The 16765-nt window shown below is 53.5% G+C and overlaps 1 protein-coding gene across 1 annotated transcript in view; it reads right to left on the reverse strand.

Annotated features, from left to right (window-relative positions):
- Lrrc38 (leucine rich repeat containing 38) overlaps window positions 1–4204 on the reverse strand; it is a 33687-nt gene extending 29483 nt beyond the window's left edge. Inside the window, exon 1 of the mRNA XM_071618682.1 lies at window positions 3571–4204. Coding sequence (XP_071474783.1) covers window positions 3571–4204 — 634 coding nt within the window. The remainder of the gene's footprint in view (window positions 1–3570) is intronic.
- Between the last annotated feature and the right edge of the window lie 12561 nt (window positions 4205–16765).

Here is a 16765-nt window from a genome sequence, read left to right on the forward strand (position 1 = left end):
ACAGATAATTTTTTGTATCCGTCTGCCCCAAATTTTGCACGGGATACGTTTATATTAAAATATCGCTTGTTGTTTATCTGGAATTCAACATCCATCGGGCGTCCTGGGTTTTTGTTTCGAGGCTGTGTTGGGGTTTGCTAACTGGCACTTGGGCACACCGGCCTCGCTGAGCCTCTTCCCTCCAGGAGGGCAGTTCCTTCCCACACCTCGGACTCTGACTCTGCCTTGCCGCAGCCTGGGCAGAGGGGACCAGAGGGTCTTGCCAAGCCCTTCCCTTCCTCCCCGGTTTGCTCTGTGGCCAAATGCTCCCCCTCGGTGCTGTGGCCACAAGGGGAGGCTTACCTGGCAGAAGAACACATTTTTGCAACTGTCAGAGCTAGTCAAGGTCACAGGGAGAAAGCGCCGGCTCCCTCCTGCTTCTCTGGGGGAGGAGGGTGCAGGGGAGGCGAGAGGACAGGATCCTCTTTGCTCTTTCTTTGAAATCCCTCCCCTGGAAGATGCAGAGCATAGAAAGTGGAGCTTGTCCCCTGTGAAGGCTGATTTTCTTTGGCTGAAAGTGGGTGGTCAGCATGGCAGGGCTGGGAGCCAGGAGGACATGGGGGGGGGGAGAATCTGTGCATCCCCCCGGCTCTGTGAGATCTTGGGTAAGTCACACACACCACTTTTCTGGGCCTCCCAGTTACAGCAGACAGCACGGGCGGCACCAGCTGCTGTTGCAAGCACTTCATAGGTAAATAACACCCTCCCAACCTTCCCAATAGCCCCGGGAAGAGCGACCCTATCATCCCCATTTCACAGATGAGAATTTTTTTGTGACCTGAGAGCACAAAAAGGCCATGCGTCTAGTAAGAAGAATGGTGTACAGATCAGTGCCAGAGGCAGGGATCCCACCCTCGACCTTGGCCTCTGGGAAAAGTGCAGGCTGGGCAGGGGCTGCAGGGATAGGGGGCACCATCATGCAGTTGTCCAAAGGTAAGTTCTAGCGTTCCACAGCACAGGGGGTGGCCAGAGTATGCAACCACCTACTGTATATTTTATTAAGTAATTCACTTTTTTAAATACCTTTATTTTGTTTATTTATGTTTATGTGGCGCTGAGGATCGAACCCAGGGCCTTACACATGCTAGGGGAGCACTCTACCACTGAGCTACCTCCCCAGCTCCTACTATATATTTCATAAAGAACTAGCAGAGAGGAATTCAAAGTTTCCCGGAACAAAGAAATGATAAGTGCTCAAGATGGAAAGGCTAATCATCCTGATAGGACCACTATGCCTTGTGTGTTACGTTATCACGGGGTACCCACAGATACACACAACTATCATGAGTTGATACAAATGTTTTTAAAGTATTTAAGAAGCAGTGTACCTGCAGGAAGGAAGGGGTGATGGGGGCCCCCCCGGGGCCACCACTGGGTGCTGGGCACTGCTGAGCCCTTGCCCAGCTGGTCTGTTCAGACCTCACAGCAGGCAGGAGGAGAATGTCGTCACTACATTCTGAATTAAGAGGGAGGAAAACTGAGGCTGAGAGAGGTCGGGGATTATATCCTCACCCAGGATTATACCTCTGAGTCCAGACCTGAACTCGGGTCTCTCCCTTTAAGGCCTGTGCCAGTTCCTCCACCACCCACCCGGCCTCTGGTTTTCAGGGTCAGGACACTGCTCTGGCTACACAATGAGGGCAGGAGGACCCACAGCCACTCTTGCCGCCGTGTCCTGGAGGTGCCCTCACACGGCCTCTATCCATCCTGATTGAATGAGACCAGTCCTCCCCCAGCCTGCCCTGTCCAGAGCCTCTCCTTCCTTCTCCCCAGCCCATGTAGCCCCTCGTGTCTGTTTTATGCCCTGAATGACAGACACTGGGGGAGGGCCTGTTCCCATTCCCATCACTCCACCTTCTCCCACACTACCTGGTTTGGATGCTGCCAGCTACTCGGCCAGATGGACCACACAGCGTCACCCATAAGCAAGGTGAGACCCAAACAAGCTAGGGACTACCACGACTAGCCCAGATTTTAAGCCAGGACTCGAACCCATGACTTCAGACTCAAATCCAAGGCTCTGTGGAGATCTCCAGAGATGAGGAGGCTCTAGAGATGAGGAGACTGATGCACAGAAAGAGTAAGTGGACTGTTCAAGGACCCGGCCGCCCTCAGCAGAACTGACCCTGACACCTCTGCCCCAGCACTCGCCCTGCTCTGGAAGAGTGGGAGCCTGTTCTACCAACCAGAGCAGCAATGGGGCAGACGAGGCCAGCCCACCAAACGGAAGGGCCAGGGCAACCAGCACCACGGTGTGCCCCCATCCCAGCGAGCCCCACAGCCCACTCCTGTCACCAGCACAGCCTTCTGGTGGATCAGGGGAGCGAGGCAGGAGCACAGGACAAGTTTAAAGCTGGGGACTCTGTACCTCACAGAGCAGATCTTTTCAGGATCTGTGTATGTGGTAGAGCCAGCCCAGAGTGAAATGTCAGCTGGGGGGGCCTACTGGGGAATGGCCACCCAATACCCAGGTGTGCCAATGGCAGTGCAGAACGAACAGGTGAACCCAGGAACTTTGCATCCAGGTGAGCAGCATCTCTGAGTTCTCAGTAAATGGAATAAAAGGTATACTGCAGCCAAGTCTGCACCTATATCGCCTTTTAAAACATGTGCCTTACGGTGCTAGTCCCCAGTCCTCTAAAGCCTTGGAGGCAAGGTGAGAGGCGAGATCTGGCTCAGAGGTCACTGTGGGCACGATGCTCACAAGCTGGAATCCATCCAGCGTGAGGACGTCTGCCCCCGTGGATGCTGGCGTCCCTCCTCAGCGCTGCCCTAGTGTCCCTCCCCCGACCTTCCCAAACCCCCTAAACTCTGGGCACCCTGTATTCCTGGTATGTACATCCAAGTGAGTAGGTACATACAGGTCGGCCCTGGAAGGGTCACCAGGAGAGCAGGGGATCCAACAAGCTGTGACATTTTTGTTCGGCTTTTTCACATCTGGGCTGAAAAAACCACAAACCCATAAATCATTACTGCATGACTGGCTGACGCTGCCTGTATTCCTCCCCAGGAATACTCCGCTCCCCTTTTAGACAGAGCAGCAAATTGGAGCTGGGAAGCAGAGACACCCCACCCGCTTAGGCTCCAAGGAGGCTGAGCAGCCTTTAGAACTGGTGGCTCTTCTCCAAGGTGCTGGGAATGTGCTGTTTCCCACAGAGGGAGAGCTTTCCACTTAGGAAGGACCCACAAACAACTGGAACCCAGCTGTCCTGGGCCTGGTGAGTTGATCTGACCAAGAGGGGCACAGACCTGGCAGGAGAATTGGCGGGTCCCAAACTTGGGAAAGTGAGTTGATGAAGAAAAGAAAAACAAGCACCTGGGTCAAGAAGCTCCAGCCCCCTCCTGTGTGTGCCTCTCCCCTTTCCCAGTAGAGATCAGGGAAAGTTCCTCTCTCCAGACCCACTCGCCCTCGCCCCTTGCTGATGAGCCCCCAGACTCCTCTTCCGGGTTCAGCCCCCCGGCGGGCAGGAATCCCGGCTGCGGTGGCCTCCTCCTGCTCCCGCTCCCGCCCGCCCAGCCTGCCCAGCTCACCTTTGGGCAACTTGGACGCGTTCTCCTGGATCCAGGAAAAGAGATGGGCAAAGTCACAGTCGCAGAGCCAGGGGTTCCCGTCCAGGCGCAGGGTGCGCAGCGCCGGCAGCGCGTCCAGAACCGCCACGCTGAGGCGGCGAAGGTTGTTGTCGTTGAGCTCCAGCACCTGCAGCGACTCCAGGGTCTCGAAGGCGGCCTCGTGCACGCCGGCCAGGTTGTTGTTGGCCAGGCTCAGCTTGACCAGCCTCCCGGCCGAGCGGAAGGCGCCGGCGCCCAGCTGGGTCAGGTTGTTGTAGCTGAGGTCCAGGAACGCGAGCTTGGCGGAGCCGCTGAACGTGCCCTCCTCCAGCGAGCGCAGCGAGTTGTTCCTGAAGTCCAGGTAGACCAGGTCGCCGTAGAAGATGAAGAAGTCCTCGGGGATCTGCTGGATGCGGTTGCCGGCCACCAGCAGCTTGCGCACGTCCAGGGGAAAGGGGTCGGGCACGCTGGGCAGCCCGCGATCGCGGCAGTCCACCGTGTGCGGGTCGGTGCAGGCGCAGCCCGCGGGGCACGCGTGCCCGGGCCCGAGCAGCAGCAGGAGGCTGCAGAGTCCGAGCGCCGCGGCGGGGCGGCGGGGGGCGGCGGGGGGGCGCATGGCCCAGGGACGGGGCCGGCCGCGGCGACACGGACGCGACTCTCTGGGGAGCCCTGGCGCGTGGCCGCGCAGCAGGGCCCCGGCTGCAGGGCGCCGGGAGCCGGAGGGCGGCGGGCGGGGAGGGCGTGCGCCCGGGCGCGCGGGGGCGACGGAGCGCGGCGGCGCTGACCGGCTGGGGGAGTCACGGCGGCAGGATGCGGGAGGGAGCGGCGGGGAGGGAGCAGCCAGGCGCTCGCAAAAGGATTTACCGGCACAGGAAATTAACCCGCTGGAAAATCCCGGGGGAGGTGGGAGCTGCGGGGTAGCCTCGCGGCTGTCGCCAGCGCGGGCCCCAACTCGGGCCGGGAAGTAAGACTTGGCCAGCGGCACTCGACGCCTAAGTTCAGTTCCTGAGCCCGAGAGCGGCTTCCATAGGGCTTGTCTGGGGCATGCGCCCCGCACCCCAGTGCCCGCCTGGTGCCAAAGCGCGGTCTCTGCTCGCCAGCCCGCTCGCCAAAGGGAGCGTGACCTGGTACACTCTCGCTTTGCGCCCGGGACAATCCCCACAGGCTATCTGGGCCGCGCCAGGGGCTGCCGGGTGACAGGGCTTCCCTCCTCCCACCTCCAGTTGACCCATCTCGGTGAGGCGAAGTGAGGGAAGCCTGGGTTGCCAGGGCCCCCGCGGTGGCCCCAAGGGCAGCCAGGACCAGTCAGCACTTTCCATACTGGCCTGAGCTTCGTGATAGAACTGGCATCCAGCCGGCACGGATCCGCTGAGGGTCTAACAAGAGGCATGGTGGCCCAAGGTCCAAGACTGTGTGGCGTGGGACCAGTGAACCCACCTCTTTGAACCCGGTTAGCCCCTTCTGTGAAATGGGAAAGGATGCTATGTATCTAGCTGGCTGTGGGAGGACTAGGGAGCCAAGAAACCATGTTCAGAAATTTTTATTCCCTCCCTCTGCCACCAACCCCAAGCTTTGACGGGTAGGTGGGTGACCAGGGCTGTCCAAAGGCTGAGAGGACCTCAGACATTGTCAGAGAGTTCCCTCTTGGCTACCCCACACCCACTTTACAAACTTTCCCGTGGGGAGGTCCACACAGAGCCATCAGGGGATGGTCCTGCTATCAGCTATTTTGGTCCAAATACCCTGGAATTGACAAGCTCCCCGGGGACCAAAATAGCCCAGGGAACAGCTGTGGGGGCAACAGGCTCCCAGAGCCCCTGCCCAGGCCCCTGGCCCTGCTAGGGATTGGTGGAGCCTGAGATTCTGAAACCACAGAGCTAAGCCCCCAGTCTTTTTCCAAAGGTACAGGCTGTTGACGCCTCTGAGCCCTGGGATCAAACAATTGAGCCTCTGGGATGGAGCCAAGGGCTCCAAGAGAAGAATGTTTGCAGGAGTCCAGAGGAGGAGGAGGCACCCTGGGAGCTTTGACGTGCTCAGAGTCCATAAGCTCTTCCCCTGCTTATACCCAGGCTATCAAGCTGGACCTCCGGTGTCCCCTATGTTCCCACTCTTCCAGGGTCCCAGCATGCCTTTATGGACCCCAGCTGGGAGGGTTGGGCTTCCATCTCTGGTCTCACTCTCTTGAAAAGGAGCATTGGGAAGACTGATCTGAATGCTCCTGAGCAGGTGTGAGATTCAGTGATTCCGTTTTCAAGAGTCACACACAGTGCAAATGGGTAGCAGAAGAGCCCCTCCTCACCCCCACTCTTCTTGCAGAAGCACCTTCAAATGATCTATTGTACTTTTCCAACCTCAGGCTTGGTTCAGAATGCTCTGCCCAGTACTGAGGGGCCCCATTCCTGGTCTGAGCCCTGAGCACCATTGCTTCATGATGCCTGCATTTGGTTGCGCTGCCATCTTGCACTGATGCTCCTATGCACCTGGGTCTCAGGGTGCACACAGGCCTCCCTGCCAAGTGGGCTGCTTGGCTGAAGGACTAGCCTATGAGCCCCGCCATGCTCCTTGAGCTTCAGGTCTGATCCTGACCCCACCACAAGCCAGAGTCTTTCTGGGGGCTTCCTAGCCTGGGTCTGTTGGAGATGACCTCTTCGAAATTTCAGGAAGTCTGGTGAAACATTGGTCTTTTACCTAGGAAGAGGTCATTCAGCGTCGACACTGTCATTCTTGGCAGAGAGTTCCGAGATAGCACTAGTTCTTCTGTGCTGGGCAGAAACTTTAACTGTCACTCATGAGTGAGTTTGATGAATGAAAACCACGAATTTCTACCTAATAAATGCAGAGCATTTTGTCAATGAGGGCCTAGCAGGTGGTGGTGGGGGGTGTCGAGGGGTAGCAAAATAGTAAAAGGGGGCTCCTGGTAATGAAAGGATTCTGCAATTCCACCCACTGCTTTAAGTCCCTCCTCTTGAAGTGAGGGAGAAAAGGCTTCCCTTCTCCCCTTGCAGTGATGTTAATTCCCCATGCGGGGAATTATTTGTATGGGACTGTGCTTCATATAACATGGGAGAAACATCATCTAAGAGTGGCCACGCCTCTTACAATGGCAGGGACGACTTGCTTTTGGCTTTGAGTGCCCCCCCCATCCCTTGGATCCAAATCTACATTTTTTTAAATTTTATCAGTAGGACCAGACATAGCTGGGGCTCATGGGAAGCAGGAGGTCCCCCATAGTCTAGGACTCCCATCCCTGGGGAAAAGGCAAACTTTGTCACCTCTGATCCCCCTGCGGCCCCCCTCCCAAGAAACACAGAGCCATGACCTCAGCAAGGTCACACTATGAGTCAGTGTTAGGAGCTTGAAATAGAACACAGGCACTGAGAGTCCCCACCTGCGCCACGCACCCACTCACCCTGCACCCTCCCCAGGTGGGGGTGGGGGGCTCTTAGGACTGGAGGACAGACACTGCAGGAGAAGCCACTGGAACCTCTCAGAGACTCCCCTTGCTAGCTCTGCTTCTGTTTTGTGCTCAGAGGCAACAAACCAGAGTTTGTTCTAACTCAGGCTCTGACACCTAGCTGTCCTAATGTTTTAAAAATCTGGTTTCATACCTTCCCAAGCCCCTCCCCAGAACCCTTGTGGCCCTGCCATGCTCCTTGAGCTTCAGGGCACCTCCTATCTTGCCTTACTCCCCACCCTATCTGATTCCCCATGGGGTGGCACCTTGGCATGGTGGTCCCCAGGAAATTCCAGCCACTGCACATACCCCTTCCCCACAAACCTGGACCCTGGTAGCAAACACAGTCCAGCAATGACTTCTAAATTAGCCAAAGTCAGAGGCCCTGAGTTGTAACTGAGGTGATGCCAGTGTGCTATGTGCAGGAGTCAGAACTGAGGTGCAAAGCCTGGGTTTGAATAAGAATGTGGCGTTTGGTGATGTCATTTGGGTTACTGGTGTGAATCACTTCTGATCAGTGCCTGGCTGCCTGGGCAGGAGGCACGAGGACATCCCCAGGGCCCTGGGAAAGGAGACACACTCTAGCCCTTTGCCTGGGGCAGCTGGACTCTATGGAACCCGCTCTGTGCTCCCTGGGACACAGCTGTGTCTCACTAAAAGGGCAAACTGAAGCTACCACCCACTGGTCCTTCCTTACCACTACCACCAGGGGGCACCACCTGCCCCTTGCTCTGGTCAGAGCTAATCCAGTCCCTGTAGCAAGTGGCACCCACCTGATTTCCTCTATGCAACCAGGAAATTAATCTTCCACCAACCTAAACCAGAGGCAGGGAGACAATAGCAGCCATTGAGAACATGGATTTCAATGGAGTCAGACAGTCCAGGGTCAGATCTGTGATACATCACCTTGAGCAAGTTACTTAACTTTCTAAGCCTCAGTTTTCTTAAGTAGGAAATGGAACAAATTGAGTGTCAACTTCACGGGGCTCTTATGAGAATAAAATGAGATGTCAATCAGATGTTTAGCAGTAAGGTTGTCCCATGTAGTCATATTACAAATGGTGAACAAGTAATGGTTCATCTTGATAGGTATAGTAGATAAAGACTTTATGTCAATTGAAAAGTCTTGACTCTGGAACTTGTTAGTGATGCCCTAAGATTCTCAGGTCAGTTTTGATGACTCTCTGCGCTGGACGATTCCCCACTCCAACTGCAGCCCACCTGAGACAGACACATACATACACCTGCGTGCATGGGAGCGGGTACATACATACCCCACCCCCTTGAGCCTGTCCAGTTCCTTGGACTTTGTGAGCACAGGTGCAGGTGAGTGGCCTCCCTCCCCCTTGCCCACTGGCTTTGGTCCGAGCATGTGCAGGTTAATGAGAATGAGGATTTGGGGTCAGTCACTTGACCTGGCACAAGGAGACATCTGTTCTCTGCTCATGGGCTGGTCCTCCGGAGCTGGCCAGCCATCCAGCAAATGTATGGCCTCAGGAGGGCTGGAGGAGAATGAGGATACTGCCACCCTCTCTGTCGAGGAGAAACACAAGAGTCCAAGGCACCATCGTCCCCCAGGCAGGAGGCACGTCTCAGCGGGCCCTGGTGTCATCCCCAGCTCTTTCTTCTGACTTCTCTGCCTCTCCACTGTCACCTCCTCCCTTCAATCCAGTGTCATCTCTCCCAGGAACCCCTAACTGGCCATCTGCCTTCCACTCTTGCCCAGCCCCCCTCACACACCTAGTGCCCAAGGAGGCTGAGGTGACCCATTGAAATATAGGACAGATCATGTCACCTCCCTTCTCAGACACCTCCAATGGCCTGTGTCACACAGACTTTTAAAATGCTCCTGGTGATCCGACCGCCAGGGGTTCCTTGAGTGGGGGTGGGACCTGTGACTTGCTTTTAACCAATAGATTATGTCAAAGGTGATGGATGTCATTTTTGTGATAAAGTTACAAAAGATGGTGACTTCAACCCTGCTAGCAGGTTCTGTCACCTCCTCGGCTTGCACAGTTCATGAAGCACGCTGTCACGTTGGAGTGGCTGACATGGCAAGAAGTAAGGGTAGTGTCTGATCAATGGCCTGCAAGTAACTGAATCCTACCAATAACCACGGGAGCTTGAAGTGGAGTCTTCCCTGGCTGAACTTGGGATGTCTGCAGGCCAGCCAATGCTGGGACTGCACCCTGTGAAACACCCTTAAGTAAATGACCCAGAGAAGGACTGCCCACATTCCTGACCACAGAGACTATTAGACTAAAAAAAAAAAAAAAGTGTTTTGTTTTAAATTGCTAAATTAGGGATGTGGTGATTTGTTACACAGCAGTAGCTCACTAATACATCAAAGCATTTGGAATAAAATCCCACCAAACCCCATGTGGTGTGGCCCTACATGCCTTTCCCACCCATCTTGGACCCTTTTCCCTGTGGTTCACCACCCTCCAACCACTTTGGTCTTTCTGATTCTCTGTGTTTGTCCCCACTGCAGAATCTTTGTCCTTGCTGTGCCCTCTGTCTGGACTACCTTTCTGTATGGTTGGCACCATTTGGTCTTTTGGAGTTTCTCAGCCCAAATGTCAGCCCCTCTGACTGGCTTTCCCTGACTTCTTATATTTCCTTGGGTCTTTATTTGCTTGTTTATTTGTTTTTCCAAAGTATTTTTACATCACCACCTGACATGACCTTGCTGACCTGGTTCTGAGCTTATTCAGCCTACCTTCCCCCAAGACCAATACTTGATCCCAGTTCCTAGAATCAATCCCCAAACTTAAAAGACACTGAAGAATGTTCATTTTATTGACTCATTGCCACCTGCAAATAATGCTTCCCCATTAGCTCCCAGGTGTGCAGCAGCCTCCGATAGGTGTCTCGCCTGGAGATCCTCATTTACCTCTTCTAGTGAGACAAGGGCCTTCATCCCCCCAGAGGTGGCCTTGGCTCCAGTCCTATGGAAAGCAAGAGGTTCATGCAGGGAGCACAGAGTGCTACAGCTGGGTCCCTGCAGTTGCCTGGGAGCCGAGAGGTCCTCCAAACCCGTGTCTAGGTCCTCTTACTCCCCAGAAAGCAGACAGCACACACGAATGATTTTACCCCTCCCCTGTCTCCCGTCAGACACACCCCCTCCTGGCTTCCCTCGCACCACCTTCCAAGGTGGCTTCAGGAAACTTGGTCTCCTCCAAGGTGTCCTTCCAGAATTACCCTGAACAATCCCCTGGTCCCCTTTATTCTCCTTTCTGGAAAATAAGTGACATGCTAGGTATGGAATAGGCCGAGCCCCAAGCTCAGGAGCCCTGGCTTAGGAAGGAGCCATGAGAAGAACAACCAGGGGTTGCTCACCGGTCAGGGTGCACGAGTCGGTCTGTAAACTCACGGGCACGCTGTTTAACCAAGCGCACGGGAACAGGAGCAGGAAATGTGGGTAGAGCAGGAGCTCAGAGCATCGGTCCGACCACTCGGCCTGCGCTCAGAGCCTCGTCCCGTCACTTCTGGACGGCTCCTCTTCTGCAAGCCAGGCAAGCTCTCTGGGCCTCTGCTGCTCCATCTGTCAAATGAGGACTCTTGTCTGCTTGGTAACTATTGTGGGACCGAACAAGACAATAATGTACAAATCTGCATTTGGCACAACACTGGATAGTGCTCAGGAAATAGTAGCATCCTGAAAGTGGGAGCATTTTCCTCCACGTGGACACCTCTCGCAACAACATCCTTTACCTGCTTAATATTCCGAAGGAAGGCACTGGGCTGGGTCCCTGGGCACCAAGATAGCATAGACAGGCTCCGTTCTCAGGTGACTCACAACCTCCTTGAAGAGCCAAGCTTGCAGAGCAGGCGACAAACAATTCAAGGACTTGCTCTATATGGCAACTGCCAAACAAGTGCCGTGGGCTAATAAACGTCACAGGCATCTGCAGGAGTCGGCAAGCTGGGGTGGGATGAACTGGGGAAAGGTACATCTCGACACCATTGACCGTATTTCCCAAATCAGATCTCGCAGCACGTGGCCGAATGGCTTCATGCTTCTGTCGCCTGGAACACAGCGTTCCTTCTGCTGGTCCACCTGGCAGGCTCCTGCTCACCCTTGAAGACACCATACGTTCTTCCCTATGGCCTTGACCTGCCCAGGTGCAGCGAATCCCTCGTCCTCTGTGTGTCTCCTTGCCCAGGCTCCTTCGACTGCCTCTGCCTGCGGGGGTGATGCTTAGAGACTGCACGTGGGTCTCCACCACTGGGTCATTACTGAGCACCAGGGTGAGAAGAAGGGGTCCTCAAGAGCAAGGACAGCAGGAAGAAGTCCTCCTGAGCAAAGATGGAGTCTTCTCTATCTTGACATCTGGGAATGAGTGAGTGAGTGAGTAACCACGCATGTGAACAAATGATCCCGCCATCTGAAATGATCACTGACCAAGTACTTAAAGACTGAACTGAAGGGGTCCAGGTTCTGTAATTATGCTGCCGAGCCATCGGATCACCCCACCTCCGGCCAAGTACTCCAGATCACTGGACAGCCTCCCTTCGTGGTCTCGCTGCCGGTCATGGGGTGAAGGGAGAATTCGATGGCAGCTGATCAGAGGTAGGGCCTCCAGCTGGCGTTTGGCAGTTGGTTTTGGATTTGTCACATCTGATTGCTGAGTATATTTAAGTGTCCTCACGAGCCTCCTCTGCCCTCCCCACCCGGGTCACAGAACTGCACACACCCACGGGCACACCTCTCCCCTTCCAGGTGCGTCTTTCTGAGACAGCAGAAAGAAAACCTGATCTGATGGAGGGTGGAATAGCATAAAGCCACCCAAATTCTTTCTAGTAAATGCGGAGGCAAACAGGGGGCTATTTTTGTGTGTATTTGCATGTGATTTGCATACATTTGCATGTGTTTCCGAAAGCCATCACACTGAGTTCATGGAACAGACAACTCCTGGGAGAAGCCCCGTTATCTCTACCAGCCAATGGCAGGAGCTGTGGCGGTTACTGTCCCCGCAGTCTGGACGTCTTTCTCTCTTTCTGATGTTTTTATTAGTGCCTCGTGGTCATGCACAATGTTGGGGTTCATTCTGGCAACCACACATGCATGGGGGGTGATTTGCTTCACTTAAGTCTGCAGCGCTTCCTCTTTCCTCCCCCTCACCCCATCCTTCTTGTCCTCTCTACTGGTCTCCTCTCTATTTATTTATAGCTTTTTAAAAAATTAGTGTTTTATAGCTGTAGGTAGTGATGAAATTCACAGTGGGCTCTTCACACATGTACACAGTGTTCTTTGGTCATTTTCATTCCCCTGTTGCTCCCCTTCCTGTCCTTCCTCCCTCGTCCCCCAACCCCCTTTCTCTGTTCCATTGATCTCCTTCCAACCCTTCTAACCTGAAGTTCTTCTAATTTGCTAAAAAAATCATTTCAGCATTACTGAAGACCCCAAAGGCTGCAAAACCCTCAATATTTATGCAGTAATAAAAAATAATTATAATAGTGTCTAAGACTTATTGATGACTGATGTGGCTGGCTCTGCCCTGTGAGCTTTATGCATAGCACCTTCATCTCGGTAATCCAAAAGGTAGGTCCAGTTGTTAGCCCCGTGTGACAGGTGAGGACACGGAGGTGCACACAGCTTGTCAGGGATTCCAATATGGGCCTCTGGCTCCATTTGCAAATGCAGTATTAGTCTGAGCACCTCCTAGGAGCCAGGTATTATCCTAGGACACACTACAATGAATGAAAAGGACAGAGAACGCTTGTCATGAAGCATTCATGGATGTCAGTCAGGGTGAGGCTGGCTGCTATAACAAAGAGACCCCCAGAGTTTATTGAATTAAAGGACGTGGAAGTGGATTTCCTTGCTGAGAGGAAACTCAAGGTATGTGTCCCAGCTTAGGCAGCCCTGATCCCCACATGGTCATGTGGAGGACCCAGGTTCCCTCCACCTCATTGCTCTGCAAAGCAGCCAGGACACTGTCGTCACCTGCATCCCAGGGGGCAGCAGGAAGCAGGAGGGAGCCAGCAGGGGCCGCACCGGCATGCTACAGCCTAGGCCTGGAGGCACATCTGTTTCCTTTCTGTGCATACAAACCTAGGCCCTCGGCCACGTCTCATTTCAAGGGGGCCCAGGGAACCTGCCAGGAGGTTGGACTTGGGTGGCAGCCAGCGCCTTGGCCAGGGTAGCAGCACAGGCAAGTGGGTGCTGTTTGTTGGATGCTGTCAGGGAGCGGAAAGTGCAGGGGAGAAAAACAACGGGGCCCAGCTGGGAGAGACGGGGTCGCATGTCTGCACCATGCCACCAGCTCCGAGGCACTGTCTCTAGCTGACCCCAATCACACCGGTGTGCACACCGTGCCCATGCCAAAGGCTTAGGAGAGCCTGGGACACTTCATGAACCAAATAAGGTCACCTTACATCCAGCCGAGCAGCAGGGGGCTCTGGCCAAGCAGGGCTGTGCTGGCCTTGACCTTCCTGGAGTCCCTCCTGCCTTCTGTTGGAGTATTTTTATTTACTGGTTATTTCATTCTCATTTTTAAAAAATATTTTAAAGCTGCTAGGGCAGGTCCTGCCATCTCTTTTCAATGAGAAAAGAACTTGAGACTTGGAAATTTTCAGTTCAGTTTTAAAAAATGTATATATACTCTATTAAGCTCTTCTGGGCCAGGGAATTGTGATAATGAAACAACTTAACTTAGATGGTTCTCTCAGACAAGTAGCTAGTGTGGTAGGCAGACACACACACACAAATAACTTGTGAAGCAATGAAAAAAAAAGTATATACAAAATCCAGTGGCATAAAGAATGCATAATTCTATCTGGATGAGATGGTCAGGAGAAGGTATCACAAAACAGGTGATGATTGACAGGGTTTTGAATAATGAATAGGAATTCAAGTAGATGGAGAATCTCTTCCTGATAGAGCAAATATATTCCAGAAATAGGGAACTGCATTCATAAAAGCATAGAGGTCTAACAGTATGAAATGAATTGGGCTATGAACATTTAAGAAAGACTCATTAACCTTTAAAATCAATACTAGGGTGAGGCACCGTGGTGCACACCTTTAATCCCAGTGACTCAGGAGGCTGAGGCAGGAGGATTGCAAGTTCAAAGCCAGCCTCAGCATCCTAGTGAGACTCTGTCTCAAAAAATAAAAATGGCTGGGAATGTGATTCTGTGTTCAGTGTCCCTGGGTTCAGCCCTAAAAACAACAAAGAAACAAAGAAGAAGAAGAGAGAAGAAAAAAGAAATTTTGTTTCAAAAGACTGGTAACATGAAGAGTTACATGATTCATTGAAAAATCAGCCATTTACAAAACCTTACAGGTGGCAGCCTGGCAGTGTAGCTCAGGGGCAGACCACCTGCGCGGCATGTGTAAGGCCCTGGGTTTGATTCCCAGCTCAGGAATGAATGAATGAATGAATGAATGAATGAATGAATGAATGAATGAATACCTCTGGGCAAAACCTTACAGGTGGCACAGCCCCAATTTGCTTTACAGACTGAAATTGAAGTAAAAACTTCTAAAAACTCACCTCTGCCCTCGGAGTGAGCATGAGCAGGGGTGGAGGGCTTCCGTGTCCAGATGTGGCCTTTGCTTTCTTCTCCAGCCACCTTCTCTCCCACTCTGGAACAGGCGAGTCCTCCGGGCCTCTGCCCTGCTGGGTCTCCACGTGGGACTCTCTCCTGCTCTAATCGTGTCCCACCTGCGGTCTCCAAGTGCCTGGTGCTCGCCTGGTGCACCCTGCCTCACTGAGCTAGGGGTGTCTGCTAACGTGCTTATCTCCAGCCCTGTGAGGGCTGGATGGTGACTTGCTTTCAGCCCCCGTCCCCAGCACAGCTCCCGGCACAGTATAGGTGCCCAGTGAAGAAGTCCTGTTGTCCTACTATCGTGGGTACCCCAGTTATTAGCTGGTAATACATGCAAAGAGTCTCTATGGTGTCAAGTTCAAAGAAATGCCATCTTGAAACATCAAGTCATTAAATAATAAATTCTATGCTTGCTGGTGCTTCTTGAATAACATTAAAGGAGATCTTAGCCACAGGCCACAACAGCTCTGCCAATCTCTGCGGCTCTCCCTGGTTCTCTTCAGTTTCCCTTGGTCTGCATGGCTGCACCGGGCACCATGGCCCTCCTTGAAGCCTCATTCCACTCACCTTCCCTGTCCTTTCCTGTCCTGTGTCCTGCACTTCTCTGATCATTGACCCCATTTGGTATCTCAAAGGCCTGGAATCTGGGCTGGGACAGACAGAGCTGTCCCAGGACCATGGAGGAGAAAAAGCAGAAGACGTGCACTTGCCCTTAGCCCCTGGGTGAAGGGGCGCTTGTCACCTTCTAAGTCAGACACAAGCACACAGCGGCCAGGCCAAGGCCGCCAGACGCACCCTCAAAGAGCCTGGGTTCTGCGGTGACAACGCTCCTGCTCTGGGGAAGGGGCTCCTGGCCTTTCCCACATTCCTCCCGGGGAAGCAGAGCAACGTGGGGAGCTGAGTCCTCACAGGGCAGCCACCTCCGCACTTCCCCTGGGGGCTGTGGTCCTCAGGGCCAGCTCTGCAGAGGCGGCTCTACCCTAGGAGTTGGCAACCCAGGCCAGCCCAGCTCTGCCACTACCTGGGCAGGTGCACCTGTCCACTTCTGCTCTGGTTGTACGTTTGCCCTTCCCCCACGTGGGCTTTCTCAGCAACAAAGACAGTCCAGCCCTCTCTCCTCTTATTTCTCAGTCGACTCGGGGCCAGATAGGCATGAGGAATGCTATGTATCCCCCCAGGCTCGTGCCTCCCTCTGGGTCCCATCCACCTAGCCTACATTTTCTTTTCTAAGCTACAGTGGTCACCCCCTCGTTCAGTTTAGCTTCCCATCGTTTTAGGGACTCAAATTCAACCCTGGTCTGAAGGTGTTGCAAGGAAAATTCCAGAAATAAATAAGCCACAGTTTTCATTGCGTGCCTTCCGGCCCCATCCTGCCCTGGATGTGAATCACTCCTCTGTCCAGCTCCTTCATGCCTTTGCCACACCCCCATTGGTGACTCGTAGTCCTCGAAGTCATCTGGTCACTTGTCCCAGTTCCACGGCACTTGTTTCAATAACCTTGCAGAGTAGCTGTCACCGGGCCACGTCACCCACCTGGCCTCCTCCCACCCTGTAGGCATTGGACTGTCTCACAAGGTCAGAGAAGGTGAGTACAGCACAAGAGGATCTTTGGAGAGAGAGAGGGAGAGAGAGAGAGCAAGCACATTCACGTAGCTTCCAGCAGAGCATACGACTATAATCGTCCTATTTTCCCACTAGCCATTGTGGTTAGCAAATTTTTAGCCCTGCTTCCCTCCTCCTTGTACTGGTTAGTTGGCCCTTGCTTGTTTTCTGGCTGGAGTGCAAATTGATTTTTCCTAAAGTTGTATGAGGCTAGACCAATTAGTCTGCCTGCTCAGAGCCTCAGCTTCCCCATGCCCTGTAGAATATCTCAATATTCTAATTTGATTTCGATATTCTAAAATTCTTTTTAGATTGGCTGTAAGGATTAGGCTGGATAATCTGCAAAGCTTCTGGGAAGTTCTAAAGTGCTTCACCATCCTGAAATCCCCTCCCCATCCACTGAGGACTAGACAAGGTTGTCCTTCACCCCAGAAGGCAAGGTCAGAAAAGCAGGACATGCCGTCTTTTGCTGTCCTCCACCTGGGGTGGCCTAAGGAGAGCTCCACGGGGCCGGAAGGGGTCACTTTATACTGGGGCTTTTGTGTAGATCCCACCAAATCACTT

Source organism: Marmota flaviventris, chromosome 10, assembly GCF_047511675.1.
Source record: "Marmota flaviventris isolate mMarFla1 chromosome 10, mMarFla1.hap1, whole genome shotgun sequence".
Lineage (NCBI taxonomy): Eukaryota > Metazoa > Chordata > Mammalia > Rodentia > Sciuridae > Marmota > Marmota flaviventris.